Raw genomic sequence first — 18,581 nt, forward strand, 5'->3', positions numbered from 1 at the left:
CAAGAAGGCAACCTCCATTTCTAGGGTTATAGAGAGCGGGGACTTTGAGCCCTGCCCCTTCTTAAGCTGTTCGACCTTGAACGAATTCTATGAGTCTCGATATTTCTCATCTATAAAATGTGGGTGATGACACTCTCCTCCTGGGGCTGCGCTGTGAGTTACGAGATCCCAGCACACGGAAAACTCTAGATGAATGAACATCATCTTTTGCCGGCACCCACTTTCTCATCTAATGGTCATGACCCTGGGAGCTAGGAGGGTAGGCATGACCGCCTCGGTCAGACGTGGGAAAGGAGAATGACCCTTAACCCTGGCCCTAAACTGAGTTTTCAGCGCTGGGATGCAGGCAAGCTCCCCCAGGCGCCGTCCTAAATCCCACGTACGTCTAGGGAGCGAACTACAAGCCCCAGAAGGCAGTGCGCCGGCGGTGCAGGGAGCGGGCTGGGAGGTGAGGGCCCTCCGTTTTACGCCTGTCGTACAATGTGGAAAACTACAAGTTCCAAGAAGCAGCGCGGCGAGGCCCCACTTGGGCGTATTTGCGCCTGCGCTCCGCGGGCGGGGCCTCTGGGGCGGAGCGGCCACCATCTTGGAACGGGAGGCGGAGCAGAGCCGACTGGGAGCGACCGAGCGGGCCGCCGCTGCCGCCATGAACCCCGAATAGTGAGTGAGCCCCGCCCGCGCCGTCCGGCGCAGCCTCGATTCCGAGTACGGGGCTGTACGCTTACCGGGGTTGTCCTGCCCGGGTCAGGACTGCGCGGCGCCCCCACATCCGGGTCTCTCTTCCGCTGACCCCCCCCCCTCACATCCGGGTTCTGCCCCTCCCCCCGGGTGCCCCCGAACCCCGGCTCGACACCCCCCGAGTCATTGCACCCAGCGCCCAAAGACGGCGACCCCGAGGGGCACTGCTTGGGGCCCGAGGCATGTGCTCTACCGGGCCTTAACGGTCAGGTGACCCCGCAGCCCCGATCTCTCCTGGCCTCAGTTTCCCCACCTGCGGCTTGAACGTGGCAGCGGCCTTGGTGCAGACAACGGTCTCAGCGTTTTGGGGCCTGTCACGATAGTCTCTGGTCTTGGTATAAACTCGAGCCCTTACGTTGGGCCTTAAGTCCCTCTGCCCTGCAGATCCAACAACACCGGAGGCCCCGAGGCAGCGCTCCGGGGGGGTTGTCACCTGGCCCCTCGCTTGGGCCGCACTGCCCTGCCGCCCCCGGCAGTCATTCTGTCCTGCCCTCCTCACCTTTGCACAGGCACCCTGCCGCCGTCGGCACACCTCTTCCCTTCGCTGTAACACTGAAGTTTACAGAAATGTGGCAGTTGCTTCCCCGCTTCGGTGGGATTCTTTGCTCCACGAACTCTCCTCACTTCTTGGTCACTCCCCCTAGGGGTAGCTGGGGTAGGTGGCCCACATCTCCTGGCCAGGACTTCGCACTGATAGTTTCCCCGGAGTATCAGTTATCATTGTCTTCCTCTTCTGCCACTTCCTTTTCTTCCTCCCGATCCAGGCCACAGGTTTCCGTGGGGCAGGGTGAAGCTCTGAGCTGGATTACAAGGGGGAACAGAGAAGCAAACCAGCAGGCTGGCAAAGAGACTTTGGAGTCTGACAGACCTGGTTCTAGTAGTATAGTTAACAGCTGTGTGACCTGGGGCAAGACTGCCCTTCTCCAGCTCTGGGTTTCTCCTTAGATGGCAATAACAGCACCCACTTCACTGGACTGACGTGAGGATTTGATGACATGGTGCATTTGAAGCTCTTAGCACAGGACCAGGCAAAGTAGGAACTCAGTGACTGTTAACTGCTGTTGCCATTGCTACTTGTTGGCCACTTCTGCTTGGTGGCTTCATACCAGGCTCTTTACGTAGGTAGTTATTTAGTGGGTTCTGGTCTGGGCTCTGGCTTCCACTTCTGCGGCCTCGCCTGCCAAGGCAGGCACACCACAGGGCATGCAGTGGGGTTCTCTAAGTAATCCCAATCAGACAGAACAATGAAATTTGTCAGGAATGAGTAGGATACCCAACTCTGTCGCTACTGATTGTGATCCTTGGCAAGTCAGGTCCCTCTCTGTGCCTTGGATTCCTTCTCTGTAAATTGGGATTTAGCCTCAGCACACTGAGAGCCTTTTGGGGTAGCTATATTATGTGGGGGACTAGAAGGAGGGTTGGGTGAGCGTCGTCGTCTTACAAACCAAGGCACACCCCCCAGTAAGGTTACAGTTGTGACTCCAGTATGTTGGTGGGTGGGCTCCCTGCCATCCTTCATGCCTTCCCATCCTCTCTCTCCAGTGACTACCTGTTTAAGCTGCTTTTGATTGGTGACTCGGGCGTGGGCAAGTCCTGCCTGCTCCTGCGGTTTGCTGTGAGTAAGAAGTCTCCTGTACCGTCCATCTGGGGTCCTGGCTGGCTGGCCAGGGGGAAGAAGGGATACCCTAGAACACAGCAGTTATGAGACCTGGGGGACCAAGGATGAAGTTGCAGGACCTGCTGGCAACACATCCAACAGGAAGGCGGCAGGGCTGGCAAAGTGGGGTGCTGAGAGCTGGGGCTTGGCAGTTAGGAGCTCAGCTGGGCAGGGAGCTGGAGGGAGGTTTTCCAGATGGGCCTCAGACCCGTTCACTGGCCCTTTCAGGATGACACATACACAGAGAGCTACATCAGCACCATTGGGGTGGACTTCAAGATCCGAACTATTGAGCTGGATGGCAAAACCATCAAACTTCAGATCGTGAGTGGTGTTCTTCCCATAGCCGCCATGTAGAGGCACTACTCTGGGAGGGGCATGGGGCTCTGGGTATGGAGTGAGGCTGACCCTGTCTCTCCTCCCCTCCTGTCATGAAGTGGGACACAGCCGGTCAGGAACGGTTCCGGACCATCACCTCCAGCTACTATCGGGGAGCCCATGGCATCATCGTGGTGTACGACGTCACCGACCAGGTACTGGCTTTGCCATCCCCAGCCTTGCCTCCTCGACCTTAGGTCTCTGGCCCTTGCTTCTTTTTACTTTGCTTGTCTTCTCTTCCTGATGCTCCTCAGAAAGGGGACTATACTTGATTCATTTCACAAGGAGAGAAACAGCCACAGAAATGGACCCTCTCAAGGTCCTCCCACCTGAGCTTGCCACCTCATTCTAGACCTTCTGGGCACTTGTGCTTTCTGGAGGTTTAGTCAGCAGGTTGGCCTCCTGTGTGGAGCCTGTGGCCTTTTGTGTGGAACACACTGTGGGGGAGCCATTGCAGGGCTTTAGGCAGGAAGTGCGGGAGCCCTGGGCTCCGTGGCAGCAGAGACCTAGGAGTCCTGTGTCTCGCAGCAGCCTCAGTCATGGGTGGGGGTGTGGTTGTAACAGTCGGAAACCGCCCTACCGTAGCTTACAGTTTACAGACTATGCAGCCGTTTGACTCCCATGACCTCCCAAGATGTCTTTGCCACTTTCCCATTTGCAGACAAGGCGTGGGTGGTGAGGAGACTTGCTGAGGGCCCTGCAGCTGACTGAGAGGCAGGGCTGGGAAAACTGGGTCTTGGATTCCACCTGCTGTGTTCCTTCTACCAGACTTATTGCTTACCAGGGTCCTGGCCCTGGGGACATGGTGTTGCTTCCATCGGCCCCAGGCCAGGAGGAGTCCCTGCTCTGAGAGGCAGCAGGGCTCTGCAGGCTCACAGGGACTCTGAGGCCAACTCCCACCTGGCCTCCCCAGCTCCTGGACAGTGAGCTGTGGCTGAACTGTGCACCACTCAGGTCACCCAGTGACCTCATTTCAGTTTGCGCCACATTCGACCTTCGTGGCTTTAAATTCCCTTTTTTCCTCTCTCCTTGAAAAGCTTGTCATCCTCCTGCTCCCCCACCTGCCCCATCCGTCTGCTTGCTGCACTTGGTTCTGCCTTTTCAGTGTCTTTTTCCCGAGTCCATAATGTACTGCTCCCCACAGCTGCATAGTCCGTGCCCCCAGGCTCTGGCCCAGGCTGCCTCCTTCCTCTCCCAGCACAGCCTGGGCGCTGTCCTCGTTTGGGCTCCCAGCCTGCGTATTGTTCTTCCGCCTAAATGGCTCTGACTTCACAGTCGCCCCTTCTCTGTCATACACCATGCTGCTCCTTCAGGGTGTGTCCATCCTGATCCTCAGTCTCCCAGTGAAGGAGTCGGAGGGGGGTCCCCGCTTTCCAGATGAGGTGTTGAGAAACTTGCGCATTTTCTCAAAGCTGGTGTTTGAACCACACCCTTTCCTGCCCAGGCAGCCTCTCCTGAGCCCCAGACCGTCTGCAGAACTCAGCAAGCCCAGCACCCGCCTCACCATACCCCTGAACCAGCTCCTGCAGCCCATCCTTATAACAGAGTCCCTGTCAGCCTGACCAGAAAACTCTTGCTTCCTCACCTCCCCCACCCAGTTGGTCCCGCGTCGCCTTATCCTGCCACCATCCTGTCTCAAATCTGTCCCCTCTAATAATAGCAGTGATGAGAATAATAGCAGGTTCTGCTAATTGAGCACTTTGTTATGAGACAGGCTGTGTTCAGTAGCTTGTGCTCACAATAGCCCAGCTAGAGGTAGTTTTATAAAAAAAAAAAAGGGAAACTGAGGCTCAGCGAGGTCAGGCAACAAACCTGAGGTCACAGAGTAAATGATTGAGCTAGGCCTTAATCCCAGGATGATCTGACTGAATCTGTCCCTGGCTCGGGCAGCATCTTCCCTGGATCCTGCAAGCCACCCCCACCCAGCTGGTCTCCCTCTTGCCAGTCTGATGTGGTCCCCACACTTCTGCCAGGACTGTCCCTCTGAAACATAGGTGTGGTCTGCCTGCCCCCTTCTTGAGAAAGCCTCCAAGGCCTGTTGTCCACAGACTCGGGACCAGGTGAGACCCTTCAAGCTCTGGCCCGCCTCTTCTCCTGTCCCTGCTCAGGGCCTGTGTTCCAGCAACAGTCAGCTCCTCCCTGTCCCCTCACATCCTGGGAGTTTGCACGTCTCCGCCTCCCCTCTACTTCCTCCTGCACAGGCCAGGTCTTAGCTGCAGGCTCAGGTGAGCTCAGCCTCCCCAGGCAGAGGGGCTCCTGGGGCTCCAGCAGCCCCTGCCTTCTACCCCTGCAGCTCTGATCAGCCCATCTGGCCATTGTGTGTGTCCTGGTTGGTTCCTACACCATCTGTTGAGTGCTTTAGGGCAGGGCCCAGGTATGGTTTCCCTCACTGTCTGTCCCCAGCACCCAGCACAGGGCCCAGCATGGGACATGGCAGGAAGTGTGAGTTGTGGCCAGTGTGGTGTCACCAGATCTTTGGCTCCTAAGAAGGGAAAGTGGCCGTAGCTGCAGCCCTTTCCCGAAAGTTCTGTCCTTTGTCCACGGGGGTAGCAGGCTGCTGGGTGAGTCTGAGGCTGAGTGATGGGCTGTTGATGCCAGCAGCAGGATGAACTTTGGGCTCTGTTCCCAGGATACCTGTCTCCCCCCTAGGCAGGGCCCCTTCTGCAAGGACCATCCACCTCCCAGGGGCTTAAAGAGATCTTACTGCCACTGTGGGAACTCTGTGGTTCTTGCTGGGCTGTTGTTCTTGGACCAGCTGCCGCTTTTTCCCCTCCTTCCCTGCCTCCCCTCAGACCTGTCTCTCTTCTGATGCGATTGGCCCCCCACATGTGGTTAGGTCTTTCCTGTGTCTCCTGGAGGGACAGAGCAGCTGCAGGCAGTTGGGGCTACATTGGCCTGGCTTTTAGGGTTGCAGACAGATGAGGGGAGGGAGGAAAGCTAAGCCTGAGGAGAGAAAGAGGGGGCTTCTTCTGGGTCTCCAGGCCGAGCTTTGCTGCCTTGCTCAGGGGCCCAGGACACCCACCTCTCCCTCAGAGAAGTGCCCGTTCTCCAGGCCTGGGGCAAGGGTGGGAGTTGGGAGCAGCATAACTTTCAACTGGCTCCCCCAGGAATCCTATGCCAACGTGAAGCAGTGGCTGCAGGAGATCGACCGCTATGCCAGCGAGAACGTCAACAAGCTCCTGGTAGGCAATAAGAGCGACCTCACCACCAAGAAGGTGGTGGACAACACCACAGCCAAGGTGAGCAGGCCGGGCCAGGTGCAGGTGGGCTGGGCCAGGTGCGGGTGGGCTGGGCCTGTGGCCCCTCACCTCTTCCTGCCCTACTTCTTTCTCCTCTCCCTTTGGCAGGAGTTTGCAGACTCTCTGGGCATCCCCTTCCTGGAGACTAGTGCCAAGAACGCCACCAATGTCGAGCAGGCGTTCATGACCATGGCTGCTGAGATCAAAAAGCGGATGGGGCCTGGGGCAGCCTCAGGGGGTGAGCGGCCCAACCTCAAGATTGACAGCACCCCTGTGAAGCCAGCTGGTGGCGGCTGTTGCTAGGAGGGGCACGTCGGGTGGGACAGGAGGGGGCGCCTCCAGATGATGCCCCTGAGGGGGCAGGAGATGCCTCCCCCTCCTTCCCTCTCTCTGGGGCATTTGAGTCTGTGAGCTTTGGGGTGTCCTGGGCGCCCCATCTCCCTCTGGCCCATCTGCCTGCTGCCCTGAGCCCTGGTTCTGTCAGGGCCCCCAAGGGAGGACTCCCAGGGCCTGTGACTGGGGTGGGCCTTGCTCTGCTGCTGCCTCTAGGTAACTTCGAAAGATCCCCACCACACACTTTTCTTTGGGACGAGGGCTCCTCTGTTTGTCCTTCCCCCCACCCACCATGTACGATGCACCGGGTTTCTCTCCTTGCCCTTGTACCCCCAAGAGCTGTGGACCTGGCCTCTACTGCCGTGGCTACAGTCAGTGCCCGGGGCCAGGAGTGGGGCCCAGGGACCTGGGATCCAGGGCCCTGAGCCGAACCTCAGGATAGGCATGGGGCCATGGGGCCAGCAGCCCACCCTCTCCCCTCCCTGCCTCCCCCGCCCCTCCCACACTCCGTAAACTCCACCGTCCAGCTGTGGCAGGGCCAGCACAGCCAGGGCGGGTGGGTGGACAGCCGCGCTAGGCCTCTGTCTTGAGCCTGGAGGGATCCCGCTCCTGCCACCCCCTGCCCTGCCAGAGCCAGGCCAATGTGCCACCTGCCCACCATGCCCTTTTGTCCCTGAGGCAGGCGGAGGCAGAAGGCCCACCCTGCCAGAGGCCGGGCACCAGCCTTAACCCTTGCTCTGCCAGCCCCTCTGTCCTTGTCCAGAGGCAGCACATCTGGCTTATCCTCCCCCTTCTGGCCCCTGGGAGCCTAAAGGACAGATCCCTTTGCTCCTCTGGGGAATGTAGGTGTGGCCAGGGCTCGGGCTTCTGATCCCCCCCCTCCCCAGCCAGGGTCCCAGCCCCCTGCCCTCTGGCACAGCTGCTTGCTGCAGAAAAAACAAACCTTGGTCTTGACCTAAGAAGCCATGTCCCTTGTGCTGTCTCTTGCCTGTCCCACCCACGCCCTGCCCTCCAGCTTGTATTTAAGTCCCTGGGCTGCCCCATGGGTGCCCCCCATTCCAAGGTTCCCCTCTGGTGTTATGTCAGGCATTTTGCAAGGAAAAGCCACTTGGGGAAAGACAGAAAAGGACAAAAATAAAATCAATAAATTTCCACTGGCCCTTGGGTGAGCCGAGGGTTTTTGCAAGGAAGTTGCTGGTGGCTATGTGTCGTCTCTCGCCTTGGGCCGGAAGGACAGGGCTGAGGCCCTGGGCATGGGTACGGAGGGGTCCTGGCTTGGGCTCTGTTTTCCAGGGTTGCTGTTGAAAGCCCTTGACCCACTTACTGGGGCCAGGAGAGCTGTTTTCTTCTGTGGACTGTCCCCACGGACCCAGCAGGGTTCTGGGAGGGAGGGAGGCAGGCAGGCAGGCAGTCATCAGCGAGTACCTGGTGAGCCGCCCAACACCCACGCAGGCAGGCACACTCCAAGATCAGGCAACCAGGGGCCCCCTATCCCACCTGGCCTGCATGCCCCTAGCCCTCTGGTTTAGCGCCCTTTTGGCGTGGCTCAGTTCAGGCCAGGTGTCCTCTCAGACGGTGACAAGCACTTCGCCTGTCCTGGGCCATGGTGACATGTTATGCCTGTTGTGTTCCCGTCCCATGGATGGGAGTGTGGCTACAGTAGGCTCCCTTGTGTCGGGAGGGAGCTTGCCAGGGATGTGTGTGAGTCCCGCACCGCGTCCGCGTGGTCCTGGGGGCCTGGCAGGGAACGAGGGGCGCGGGGACCCGCCCCGCCCCGCGGCCCCGCCCCCGGCTCCGCCCCGCCGGCTTCGCGGGCTGAGCGCGGAGCCGCGGGCGAGCGGGCGCAGGATGAGCGCTCGGGGCCCGGGCAGCCGGCAGCGGACGCGCCCCCCGAGCCCCCCGGCCCGCGCTTCGCGCCCCCCACGGCCCCGCGGCCCCGGCCCCGGCTGCGCCACCCGCCTTGACCACCTAGCCTGCCTCGCCCGAGCCCTGCGGGCCATGCCCGGCCGACCCTGAGCGCGGGCCGGGGGGCGTCCCCTTGCGCCCGGGCCCCGCGCTGGCGCCCCCCGGGCCGCCGCCCGGCGCGGGGGCCATGGCGTTCACCTTCGCCGCGTTCTGCTACATGCTCACCCTGGTGCTGTGCGCCTCCCTCATCTTCTTTGTCATCTGGCACGTAAGGCCGGGCTGGGGGCGGGGGACAGGGGGCGCGCGGGGCGGGAGGACCGGGGGGTCGGGGCCCTGGGGACGCTTGGGGCCTCCTCTCCGCTAACCCCCTCCCGCCGGCTTTGGATCGTCCCCATTAGCGCCCCCATCACCGGCTTCCTTCCCGGGGCCCCGGCTTCCTTCGCCGCCCCCGCCTGTCTGTGGTTATGTCGGTTGGTCCCTGACCCCCTTCCCCTACCCCATCCGACCATGGGGAGGGGGCTGGAATTCTGCAATTCTTTCTCCTTCGTCCCCTTCTCCTACCCACCCCACGTTCATTCAGCCGCCCGCCTTTGTCCATCGGGGCAGTTTGTCTGTTCGTCCCCCCCCCACCTTTGTGGGTTTTTCCAGCCAGAGTGATGGAGCTGGTTGCTATGGCAACTGCATCTGTTTACAGGACCCACAGATCTCAGAGCCATTAACCCCTTCCCTTCCCAGCCCCCTCCCTGACCAAGCAGCGATTGGCTCTAAGCACCCCCAAAGACATACCCCCTATGGGCTCACCTTGGGCTTCCCCACCACGTTTCTTCTTCACTTTCCAGCTTCCCTTTCCATTCCTGCCCCCACTTTCCCCTTTGTCTTTCGTCCTCGCTCCCCCCTTGGTCTGTCCATCAGTCTGTCAGTTCTCACCCTGATTGCCTCCCCCAGAGAGGGTCCCTCACTCTCATTCTCTCTTGGGACCCTCTTCTCAGTGGCCCCTCTGCCTGGCTCCTTCCCCCTCATTAGAGGATTATCAGGCGGCCTCCAATGCATTGTTGGGGGCCCCTGGCCCCCCTTTACTGCCTTCCTCCTCTTCTGTCCCTGAGGTTTCTGCCCACACCCCACTCCCCTCTGTGCCTGGCTCCCATCACCACCCTGGCTGGCCTCACTCTCCTGGCACCCTCTTCCTTATCTTCACCCCTTTGGGGGCCTCTCACCCCACTCCAGCCTCTCCCCCTGCGCCCCCTTCCTTCCTCTCTCTCACTCCTCATTGCCTCACCTGCTTCTTTCCTGGTCTCCTCACTTCCTTTTTCCCGTTCCTGGGACCTGCTCCCTGCTCTGTAGTCCTCCCTGGGCTCTGAGGGACCTCTCCCTTCACCATCCCCAATGCCTTCCTCTTTTATATCAGGACCCCAGCCTCTGAGTACCCCCCTACTGTGATCAGCGAGCCCCACAGCACCCTCACTCCCATCTCCAGCCCTGCCTTGCCCTGACTTTGCCTCATGCTCTCTCCGTGGGTCTCTCAGCTGCTTCTTCCTTTCTTCCTCTCTCTTCTGTTTCTCTTTCCCTCCCTCCATCCCCCTACCCTGGTCCATCTTGATATCTCGGGCCTCCTCTCCCACCCCCTGGGCCTTGGACAGTCCTGTGGAGTGGGGGTTGGGACTGGAGGGCTGGACTTCTGAGGACTGGAGGCAACTGAGGGCCAGAGGCTGGGGAAGAGAGCCAACCAGCTCCTGGGAGAAAGACTAGATTCTCGAATCCCACCCAGGGCCACACAGCCCTATCAGAGTTCCTGTACTCAGCGGCGTCTCAGAGCATCCTCCATCCCACACACCCACACGCCGCATTTTGGGGGCATCCTGAGGACCAGGCCCTGGGGCTCTGGGAAGACCAGGATGACTAAGACTCAGGCTGTGCCTCGTAGAGCTCCCACTCTGGGAGAAGGCCCAAGCTTTGAAGTAACACCTTTGTTCATTCAACAACTATCAACTGAGCACCTACTATGTGTCAGGACTGTGTTCACTTGGCATTTAGTTGTGTGATCTTAGCTAGCCACTTGTCCACTCTGAGTCTGTCTACATAAAGTGTCCAGAGCAGGACCTGCTAAGGGGTTGAGGGGTAGGGGACGTGGTCCTCCACCCAAAGCTGGTAAGAACTAGACCCTTCTAGGGCAGGACCCCAGATCCCACTCCAGACCCTGCACGCAGGCCCCACTGGTTTCTAGGCAACCCTGGTGGTGAGTGACATGTGTCAGCTGTCACCATGGGGGTTGTTTGTTCCGGGGGGGGTTGAGTCAGCGCCAGGCAGCCTGGGGGGTGGGAGGCATGACACCTGCTGCCTGCTGGTAGTGCCATCTCTGGGGCAGACAGACGGCACCCCTTCCGCTCTCTGTTAGACCCTGTTGCTTTGCCTGTCAGGCAGGCAGCTGCCCAGAGTCAATGGGGAGTAGGGGGAGGGCACTCCAGATGGCCTCAGCTCCCTCCAGGAAGCCCATGTTCTCATATTCTCTCTCTCCAAGCCGTCTGGGGTCCAGGATGCTTGGGGGCTGGTGGGCCTGCTACGTCATCCTAGGGCTGCAACTGAGGGGAGGGGACCCCCGTGGGCTCCTCTGCCAGCCTTCCTCCCCCAAGTCACCCCAGGTCCACCCCATCAGCTCCTCAAACACCTGCTCCACCTCTAGGGTTGCAGGAAGCATCTTGGGCCCCTCTGCCTTCACCCCTGGCCAGGCAAGCCCTGTGAATCAGGCTCCTGACAGCTCTGGAGTCCGCTCACACTTCTCCATCCCCATGGCCACTCTCCTTACTCGGGCCACCATCAACCCCTCCCCAACACTCTAAGTCTCCTTGATGGTCTGGCCTGAGTACGACAAAGAGGCTAGGAGTTTGAACTCAGACTGGGTTAGAATCCCAGCTTCACCACTACGTAGCGATGTGGCCTTGGACAAGTCACTTAACTTCTCTAATTCCCGTGAGGTTGTTGCAATGACTGAGTGAGCGAACACGCGTGGAGCCTGCTGGCATAGAGTAAGCACCGCGTATGTCTTGGCTATAACTCTTGCCCATTTCGTACCTGCTGTTCCCACCAATCTGCGAACATCAACCTGACCACACTACTCTGCTGCTTTATGCCCTCAATGGCTCCCCATTGCTTTTGAGCTAATGTTCAAGCTTCTGGGTCTGGCTTCATGGGACATGTGTGTCTGGCCCCACTGTCCTCCAGCCCTATCTTTCACCTTCCACTTCTCTCCTCCCACTCTCCTCACGCTTTCCCTCTAGCACCATGAAACGTTCTTCCAACCCTCTGTACCTTTTTGTACTAGCTGTTCCTGCTGCTTGGACTGTCCTTCCTCCATTTGTTTGCCAGACAAACACCACTGAATCAAGCCTGGGCCCCCCACGACCCCCAGACTGGGTTACATGCCCAATGCAGAGCTCCCAAGGAATACAGCCTGGGTTCCTCCCATGCCCCATAGCCCTGGTCACTCTGGAGTGTAGCTCATAGTTCTTCTGAGCTTGGGGGTCCTCAGGGCAGGGGCCACCATGTCCCAGGTCTCTGGCCCCAGTGCCCAGCCTAGGGCCATCTCTTGGGATGTTTGCATGGAGCTGTAATGGACATGGGCCTGAATCGGACACTAGGACACTAGAGTTCCATTCCAGGCTGTCAAGAGTGTTGTGGGACCTTGGAGGGACCCTGCCCCCCTCCTGGGGGGCCTCAGTTTCTCCACCTTTGCAACCAGCTCCATTTGGTCCCATCCCAATGTATAAATTCCTATCCCCAAATTTCCTCACGGAAGGACGGGTGGAGGGTCCATAAGCTGCTCCCGAACCCTGATGGGCACATGCCCCTCCCCAGATCATAGCCTTTGACGAGCTGCGGACCGACTTCAAGAACCCCATCGACCAGGGGAACCCAGCGCGGGCAGTAAGTTGTACATGTGCTGTGCCGAGGTGTGTCCGTCCGTCTGTCTCTCCATCTGTCGCGGGCGGGTTCGGTTGGGGGCATGGAAAGATGAGGGTAGGGGTGGGGGGGCATACCCCTTCCTCTCTGTCCCCGCCCCCAGCAAACACCGGGCGCGGGCTCGCGGCTCCTGGCGGGGTGGCCGTTGCCAGGCTCTGGGCCGTTGCCTTGGAGACGCGGGTGAAGGTTCTCCATGGTGACGGTCGCCATGGGAACTGCGCGGCTGCTTTCCTGCCGCGCCGAGGACGCCGCAGGTTGCTCTGGCGCCCCCTGGCGGCCACTTGCAGGGCTGTGGGTGGAGAGGGAGCGTGGCCAGGCGCCCCCGAGCACCGCTCCTCCGCCTCCCCATAGCGGCCTTCTCCTTCCCCTACAGCGTGAGCGTTTGAAAAACATCGAACGCATCTGCTGCCTATTAAGGAAGGTCAGTGTCAGGGCTGGGGGCAGGGGGGTCTTCGCCCAGCTTGGCCCCCACTCTGTGACTGGGAGCCTGGCCTCCTTCCCTTTGGGCCTGTTTGATCCACTCTGCCATGTGGGAGGGAGCTGGAGGCTAGAGGCCCTTCTAGTCCCAGAGGTCATGGCGGTAGGCCTCTCCCAAGCCCCAGCTCCCCTCTGGGCCTTGAAGCTTGGGTCTGCCCTGGCACCAGGGCACTGACCTCTCCCTCCCTCCCCAGCTGGTGGTCCCAGAATACTCCATCCACGGCCTGTTCTGTCTGATGTTTCTGTGTGCAGCAGAGTGGGTCACCCTGGGCCTCAACATCCCCCTCCTCTTCTACCACCTCTGGAGGTGAGGGGGCTGCAGTCTGAGGGAGGGGTGAACCAGGAGAAGCTGGGGCAGGATGGGGGCTGCCTGGGTGCTGGGTACTAAAGGCTCTCCCACCCCAGGTACTTCCACCGCCCTGCGGATGGTTCTGAGGTCATGTATGACGCGGTCTCCATCATGAATGCTGACATCCTCAACTACTGCCAGAAGGAGTCCTGGTGCAAACTCGCCTTCTACCTGCTCTCCTTCTTCTATTACCTGTACAGGTGAGGCCCTGCCCACGGCAGTCAGGAAGAACTCAAGGGAAGGGGTGGTGCTCCAGGTATCGGGCCTCCAGTCCCAGGGGTAGACAGGCCTCATCAGGGCCTGAGGCCCTTGAGGACTGAGGGCCACCCAGGGTGACAGGTGGGCAGCCAGGGGGTGGGCTGGCTCAGGACTGGGCTCATCACCTCATCTTCCCACAGTATGGTTTATACGTTGGTGAGTTTCTAAGGGGGAAGCCGGCCAGGGAGCGAGCCCAGAACGGACCGGACGCCTGTGCACCCCCAGCCCTGCCCCCTTGGCCGCAGAGGCCTCAGCCCCAGGGAGGGCCGGGGCACTGGTGCCCCAGCCTCCCCACCCCCCAAACTGCTGCTGCGGGGACCCCCCGCCTTCAGAGCCCTCCTCCTTGGACTAGGGCTGGGCAGAGCACCACACAGGCCAGGGGCTCCTCTGCCAGCCATGGGCATGGTGGTCAGTCCTGGAAGGGGTGGGACCTCTGGCCTTGGCCACTTCAGGGGAAGTCTGGGCCCTGCCACAGGGCAGGGATTGACCCTGGGAGGTCTGGGCCAGCCCCCTCCATTCCAACCCTGAGGCTCCCCCTGCAGGTGGGGGGGTACCCGCACCAGGAATGAGCAGGCTCAGCAGGGGACAGCCCCATTCCTAGTCTGCCCTCCCCCCCCAGGCTCTCTCCAGCCCCATTCCTTTCCCACTTTCCCCAACCCCACCCCACCCTGTCTCTTGGACCTATTTTCTATGTTGCCTGGAGGAGTCCGGCACCCCTTCCCCGGCCATTTGTGACAAAATATGAATAAACTACTGCAAACACATGGGCCCCAGTTCTGCTCCTGAAAGGCCTGGACAGGAGATGGGGGGGTAACTATATAGCAGAAGCCCTGACCTAAGCCCTAGCCCAGCGAGCCTGGCCCCATGAGACCACAGGCCTTTCTGGGGGCCCTCTCAGATGGATCAAAGGCCTCTGAGGCCTCCCTGGCAGCTGCCCCTCCCCAGCACGCATCCAGTCCCAGGTAAACACAGCCCTTTCATCTGCCCTGCAAGCCTCGTGTCAAATCTCCACCCCCAGGGACCCTCCCTGGGCCTCGCTCCCCTAGACAGCCCAACCTGGTCCCATGGCAGTGCAGAGGCCCAGGGGGTCAGCAGCTCCTGAGGCCCCAGGAACAAGGGTCACAGAAATCAAGGAATCAAATCTTCAATGTATGGAAAAAGCAGTGCCAGAGGGGGAACAGGGTCACCGGACCAGGTGGAAGGTCAGCCAGTATATGATGAGGGGCTGGAAGGCCGCCGCCCCCAGTGTCAAGTAGAGCTGGAGGCGCTGCCGGGGTGCCGGGCCCCCCATGCTGTCGGGGCTCAGGGCTGCTGTCCGCAAGGAGCGCACCTGGAAGAGAGGAGAGCTGCCGCCGGCTGGGAGAGGCAGGCCCCAGCTGCGACCCCGGGGGAGGGGCACCCCAGACTCACGATGAAGTACATGAGTGCAGAGGAGGTCCAGGCCAGGGCCACGTAGTAGCCATCGCTGCCAAACAGCAGCCCTGTGAGCACACTCAGGATCATCCTGCAGGTGGGCGGTGGCGAGAAAACTGACAACCCCCGGGGCCTAGGCCTGAGGCTACCCGCGACCCTCACCCACCACCAGGGCCCTTGACCCCCAATCTGCCCCCACCCAGGAACACGGACCCAAGGAATCTGGAAGGCCAGGACTTAGCCCTGAGACCCTCCTCTGCTACCCCAGCTCCAAGCCCTTCTCCCCCTGGCTCCCAGGTGACTCGCAACATCCCCACCTCCTGAGCATGACTGCACAGGTCCTTGGGAGACTGGCTGCTCCCTCTGACAGAGAAGAGCCAAGGCTGAGAGCAGACAGCGGCACATCCAGGGGCAGAACTTGAGCTACAGCAAGGCAGGCCCAGGGCTGCAGGACCCTCCCCCAGACCAGCCTCCAGTGGGCCCCACAGGCGCTCACCCCACATATTTGTAGCCACTGTAGGCCAGCAGGTGGAAGGTGCTCAGGTCACTGCGCACAGTGGCCAGGTAGAGACCCAGGAGCAGGGCCAGCACTTCCATCACGACCCATACCAGTGCCGTGCTGGCACACAGGCCCAGAACCTCCGGGGAGAACCTGTGACCATGGGTAGGGGAACGGTGAGAGACCCGGGGCTGGGGACATAGACTCCCGATAGGTGGAAGGAGGGGGAGTGGAGGGATGGGGAGGGGCTGGCACGGACCTTTTCTGAATGCCCAGTGCCATCCCAGCCAGCAGCACGTAGGTGATGAAAGCCATTGCTGCCAAGAGCCAGAGAGACACCATCAGCCTGACCTCCTCAACCAGAACCCCCCCATAAGGCCACCAACACCTCCCCACCTTCCCCCATGCTTCCTTCCCTGTATGCCCCAACCCAATCCCACGTCCACGCTCAGCTCCTGGTGCCCTGCCTGGGATGCCTTGCCCTTCCGCTCCTTCTCCCCTCCCCTGTTTAAATGCCACCTGAGCCTTCTCCCAGGACCGCCCAGTCACTCCTTTTCCTGCCCCTGTGCTAGGAAACTCAAAGTTTCCTGCTGGGTTTCAGAAACTGTCCCATGGGCCAAAGCCATTGCCCATCCTAGAAGAGGCTGGGGCCATGCTGATTTCAGGCAAGATTCCAGGATCAAAATGCAGACCCAGCAGACAACCCTGGCTGCCCCTGGAGTCAGGGACCATGGGATGACCTCACCTCAGCCAGAAATTCTAAGTCTGGCCACCAGGCTGACACAGAGGACTCCAGGTTTAACTCAGCTGTTTCACACAGCTCAGAGCCAGTGGGAGCTGGGCCTTAGCAGCAGTTTAACTCATCCATCCTGTCCTCTGCCTCCCTGAGAGCCCTGGAACTGATGTGCCCACAGAGAGAGTTCAGTGTCTGGAGTCAGGAGAGCAGCCGCACCCTCGACAGGCTGTGTGGCCTCAAAGATGCTCTAGTCTCTCTGAGCCTCAGCTTCACAGGTAGGGTGGGTATGCCAGTTCCAGTTGTACACCATGGCTACAAGAGGTCAGTGGAGTGAAGGATGGAAGACCTTTGTCCCTACTGGGCCCTGGCCTGCTGCCTGCCCGTGATACCATTGGCAGCTCCTTGGAGGGCTGGCCCCTGGCACATCCACCCTGCCTTCAGCTTAGTGTGTCCACTATGGGTCTAGCTGTGTGCAGCCACCAGGATGCAGTCGGCCAGCCATGGCGGTCTGGACAGCCTGACCATTACCATCTGGAGAGGGAGATGTGGGGCCCAGAGGGAGCAATCATCTGCTCAGGGGGTTCATGAAGGCTTCCTGGAGGAGGGGATGTTTGAGCAGACCTTGGAGGATGGGCAACGGTAACGACAATGCAGCTAAGAGTTACTGGGTGCTTCCAGCATGCCAGGTGCAATCCCTGGGGGTCAGAACTGCTGTTTTTTCTCATTTTACAGAAGTCAAAGTAACCAGCCTAAGGTCCCCTGGCTGGAAGTTACAGGCCTGGAATCTAAACCCAGGGCTCCAGGCTGAGGGGGAACATGGTCCAAGATCCAAGTCAAAGAGGCAGAGAGGTCTCAACAGTGAGCACCCTGAGGGCAGTGAAGGAAGTAAGCTTCTTACCGGTCACCCACCCCGTCTGCCTGGCAGACACTACACACAAAAAGCACCAAGAGCAGATGCTGAATCAGCAGAGGAGCCTCTCTCTTCCCACTCGTGCCTCCCAGCACAAGTCCCCCGCACATCCCCCAGCCCTGGTCTGAGACTCACTGGGGATATAGAGGTCGGGGGCGTTGAGGTCTTGCCGCGGGGGCAGAGGCACATCACGGCTGTACCGCACTTCCCAGTTCTGACAGTGGCAGCAGTGGATGGGGCAGAAGACACAAAAAGGCAGGAGATGAGGGAATGAGGTCTTGGGGCTGGATGCTGGGGCAGGATGAGGGAGGCATTGGGGGGCCTGCTAGCTCACGTGGTAGACAGCTCACCTGGTGTGTGTAGGGGAAGACCAGTAGCCCTAGCTTCTTGGCCACATAAGCTGTGTCCACGGCGAAAAAATACTTGAGTTTGTCCACAGACACAAAACGGTGCAGCTGCAGGGATGGGGGAGAGAGGAGGCTATGGGCAAGCCGCACCCTGAGCCTCAGCACCCCGAGTCTCAGAGTGCACCTCTGTGTGCTCCTACCCTGAGGGCTGCTAAGAGGACCAGATGGGCTCCCATGGTGCTCCAGCCCTGGCCACATATCCTGCCACCCTTGCCCTGGGGCAGACCGCACCTCCTTGTGCACCATGTCCTTCCCATGGGATGCGATGGAGCTGCCATAGGCCATAGCCATGTTGGCCACTGGGTCCCCCAGCAGGTGGTTGACATTGAAGGCCACCTCAGCTCCTGAGGCTGGGTATCCCCCTGGCTGGCCGGAGTAACCACCGCTTGTGTCATCGAAGAGGGGAGGAGAATCCGGAGCTGTCCGGGCCCTGTGCTTGGAGCCTGCAGGATTGGAGGTACCAGAGTAGGTGACGGGAACGGCACGCAGAAGCCCAAATCCCTGATTTCTCCCCAGGCTGGGCAGCCTGGTACTCTGTATGGTACTGGGGCACCAGGCAAACAGTGAGCTAACCCAGAAAGAAGAACTTTAGCAGGGGACCCTTTGTGAGAGGTGCTGAACGTGGGCAAAGAAAGAGCTGAGACAGCGCTTGAAAGTGGTTGCCCACCTGGGGGTTCCTAGAGACGCTTCTCAGGGGAATGACCTCTGAACTGAGCTGGAGAGTGCGCAGAAGTTTGCTAGTGGAGATGATAATCGGGAGGGCAGACCCCCATGAAGAAGGACAAGAGAGGCGAAGAGTGGGAGAGGCAATGGCTGGGTGTTGGAGGCCTGGGCAGTGGTCAGGAACTCCGCCAGGGTGATGATAGGATAGGAAAGCAAATTCTGGAGGCGGACCCCCTTCGTGCCTAGGTCAGCATGGGGATCCCAGCTGTGCTGTCACCGCCCTGATCTTAGGATTGGGCCGAGAGGACGAAGTCCGGGACGCGCTGCCGAGTCGCACGGGGCAAGAACCCAAATGACCCCGCCGCCCTACGGGGCTGCCCCTCTCCCTCAGGGTGAGCGGGCCGCACCGCCGACTCCTCCTGCCGGCCGGGCTGCGCCCCGCTCGCCCCACGCCCCACGCACCGTGGGCTCCGTAGCCCGAGTGATACGCCATGGCCGCAACGCTCGCTCTCCCCGAGGGCCCGCTGAGCCTCCTCGTGGGTACGAATGCTAATGATGCAGCTGCTTCGCTCTCTAAGCACCGACCGAGGTTACCGGACAGCCCGACACGTCCCTCCGCTGGTGACCACAGCCGCCATGCCCGCGGCGTCACCCTTAGCCACCTG

General features: G+C 60.3%; 3 protein-coding genes across 3 annotated transcripts; 2 read left to right on the top strand and 1 right to left on the bottom strand.

Moving 5' to 3' along the window:
- The first annotated feature begins 550 nt into the window (after positions 1 to 550).
- RAB1B (RAB1B, member RAS oncogene family) lies at positions 551 to 7,535 on the top strand. The gene is made up of 6 exons (XM_049892551.1): positions 551 to 660; positions 2,281 to 2,353; positions 2,624 to 2,719; positions 2,833 to 2,928; positions 5,881 to 6,012; positions 6,121 to 7,535. The coding sequence occupies exons 1-6, from the start codon at positions 647 to 649 to the stop codon at positions 6,313 to 6,315; spliced, it is 606 nt and encodes a 201-aa protein (XP_049748508.1). The 5' UTR covers positions 551 to 646; the 3' UTR covers positions 6,316 to 7,535.
- A 726-nt stretch (positions 7,536 to 8,261) lies between these two features.
- CNIH2 (cornichon family AMPA receptor auxiliary protein 2) lies at positions 8,262 to 14,017 on the top strand. Its single transcript, XM_049892553.1, has 6 exons — positions 8,262 to 8,518; positions 12,100 to 12,168; positions 12,578 to 12,625; positions 12,876 to 12,988; positions 13,087 to 13,230; positions 13,429 to 14,017. The coding sequence occupies exons 1-6, from the start codon at positions 8,438 to 8,440 to the stop codon at positions 13,454 to 13,456; spliced, it is 483 nt and encodes a 160-aa protein (XP_049748510.1). The 5' UTR covers positions 8,262 to 8,437; the 3' UTR covers positions 13,457 to 14,017.
- Positions 13,976 to 18,581, bottom strand: YIF1A (Yip1 interacting factor homolog A, membrane trafficking protein). Its single transcript, XM_049892552.1, has 8 exons — positions 18,379 to 18,581; positions 17,485 to 17,696; positions 17,197 to 17,301; positions 16,982 to 17,060; positions 15,460 to 15,517; positions 15,198 to 15,353; positions 14,699 to 14,792; positions 13,976 to 14,618 (listed from the first exon to the last, which is right to left on the bottom strand). Exons 1-8 carry the CDS (start codon positions 18,407 to 18,409, stop codon positions 14,472 to 14,474), a joined length of 882 nt encoding a protein of 293 aa, XP_049748509.1. The 5' UTR covers positions 18,410 to 18,581; the 3' UTR covers positions 13,976 to 14,471.

The sequence above is a fragment of the Elephas maximus genome, chromosome 7 (genome assembly GCF_024166365.1).
Source record: "Elephas maximus indicus isolate mEleMax1 chromosome 7, mEleMax1 primary haplotype, whole genome shotgun sequence".
In the NCBI taxonomy this organism is placed as follows: Eukaryota; Metazoa; Chordata; class Mammalia; order Proboscidea; family Elephantidae; genus Elephas; species Elephas maximus.

Coding starts and splice junctions, on each gene's coding strand:
- RAB1B (XM_049892551.1), top strand. Junction 2,929..5,880: donor TGTACGACGTCACCGACCAG/GTACTGGCTTTG, acceptor TGGCTCCCCCAG/GAATCCTATGCCAACGTGAA. Junction 6,013..6,120: donor TGGACAACACCACAGCCAAG/GTGAGCAGGCCG, acceptor TCCCTTTGGCAG/GAGTTTGCAGACTCTCTGGG.
- CNIH2 (XM_049892553.1), top strand. CDS start 8,438: ATGGCGTTCACCTTCGCCGCGTTCTGCTACATGCTCACCCTGGTGCTG. Junction 12,169..12,577: donor AGGGGAACCCAGCGCGGGCA/GTAAGTTGTACA, acceptor CTTCCCCTACAG/CGTGAGCGTTTGAAAAACAT. Junction 12,989..13,086: donor CTCTTCTACCACCTCTGGAG/GTGAGGGGGCTG, acceptor CTCCCACCCCAG/GTACTTCCACCGCCCTGCGG.
- YIF1A (XM_049892552.1), bottom strand. CDS start 18,409: ATGGCGTATCACTCGGGCTACGGAGCCCACG. Junction 17,061..17,196: donor TCTTCCCCTACACACACCAG/GTGAGCTGTCTA, acceptor TGCCACTGTCAG/AACTGGGAAGTGCGGTACAG. Junction 15,518..16,981: donor CCCCGACCTCTATATCCCCA/GTGAGTCTCAGA, acceptor GGCTCTTGGCAG/CAATGGCTTTCATCACCTAC.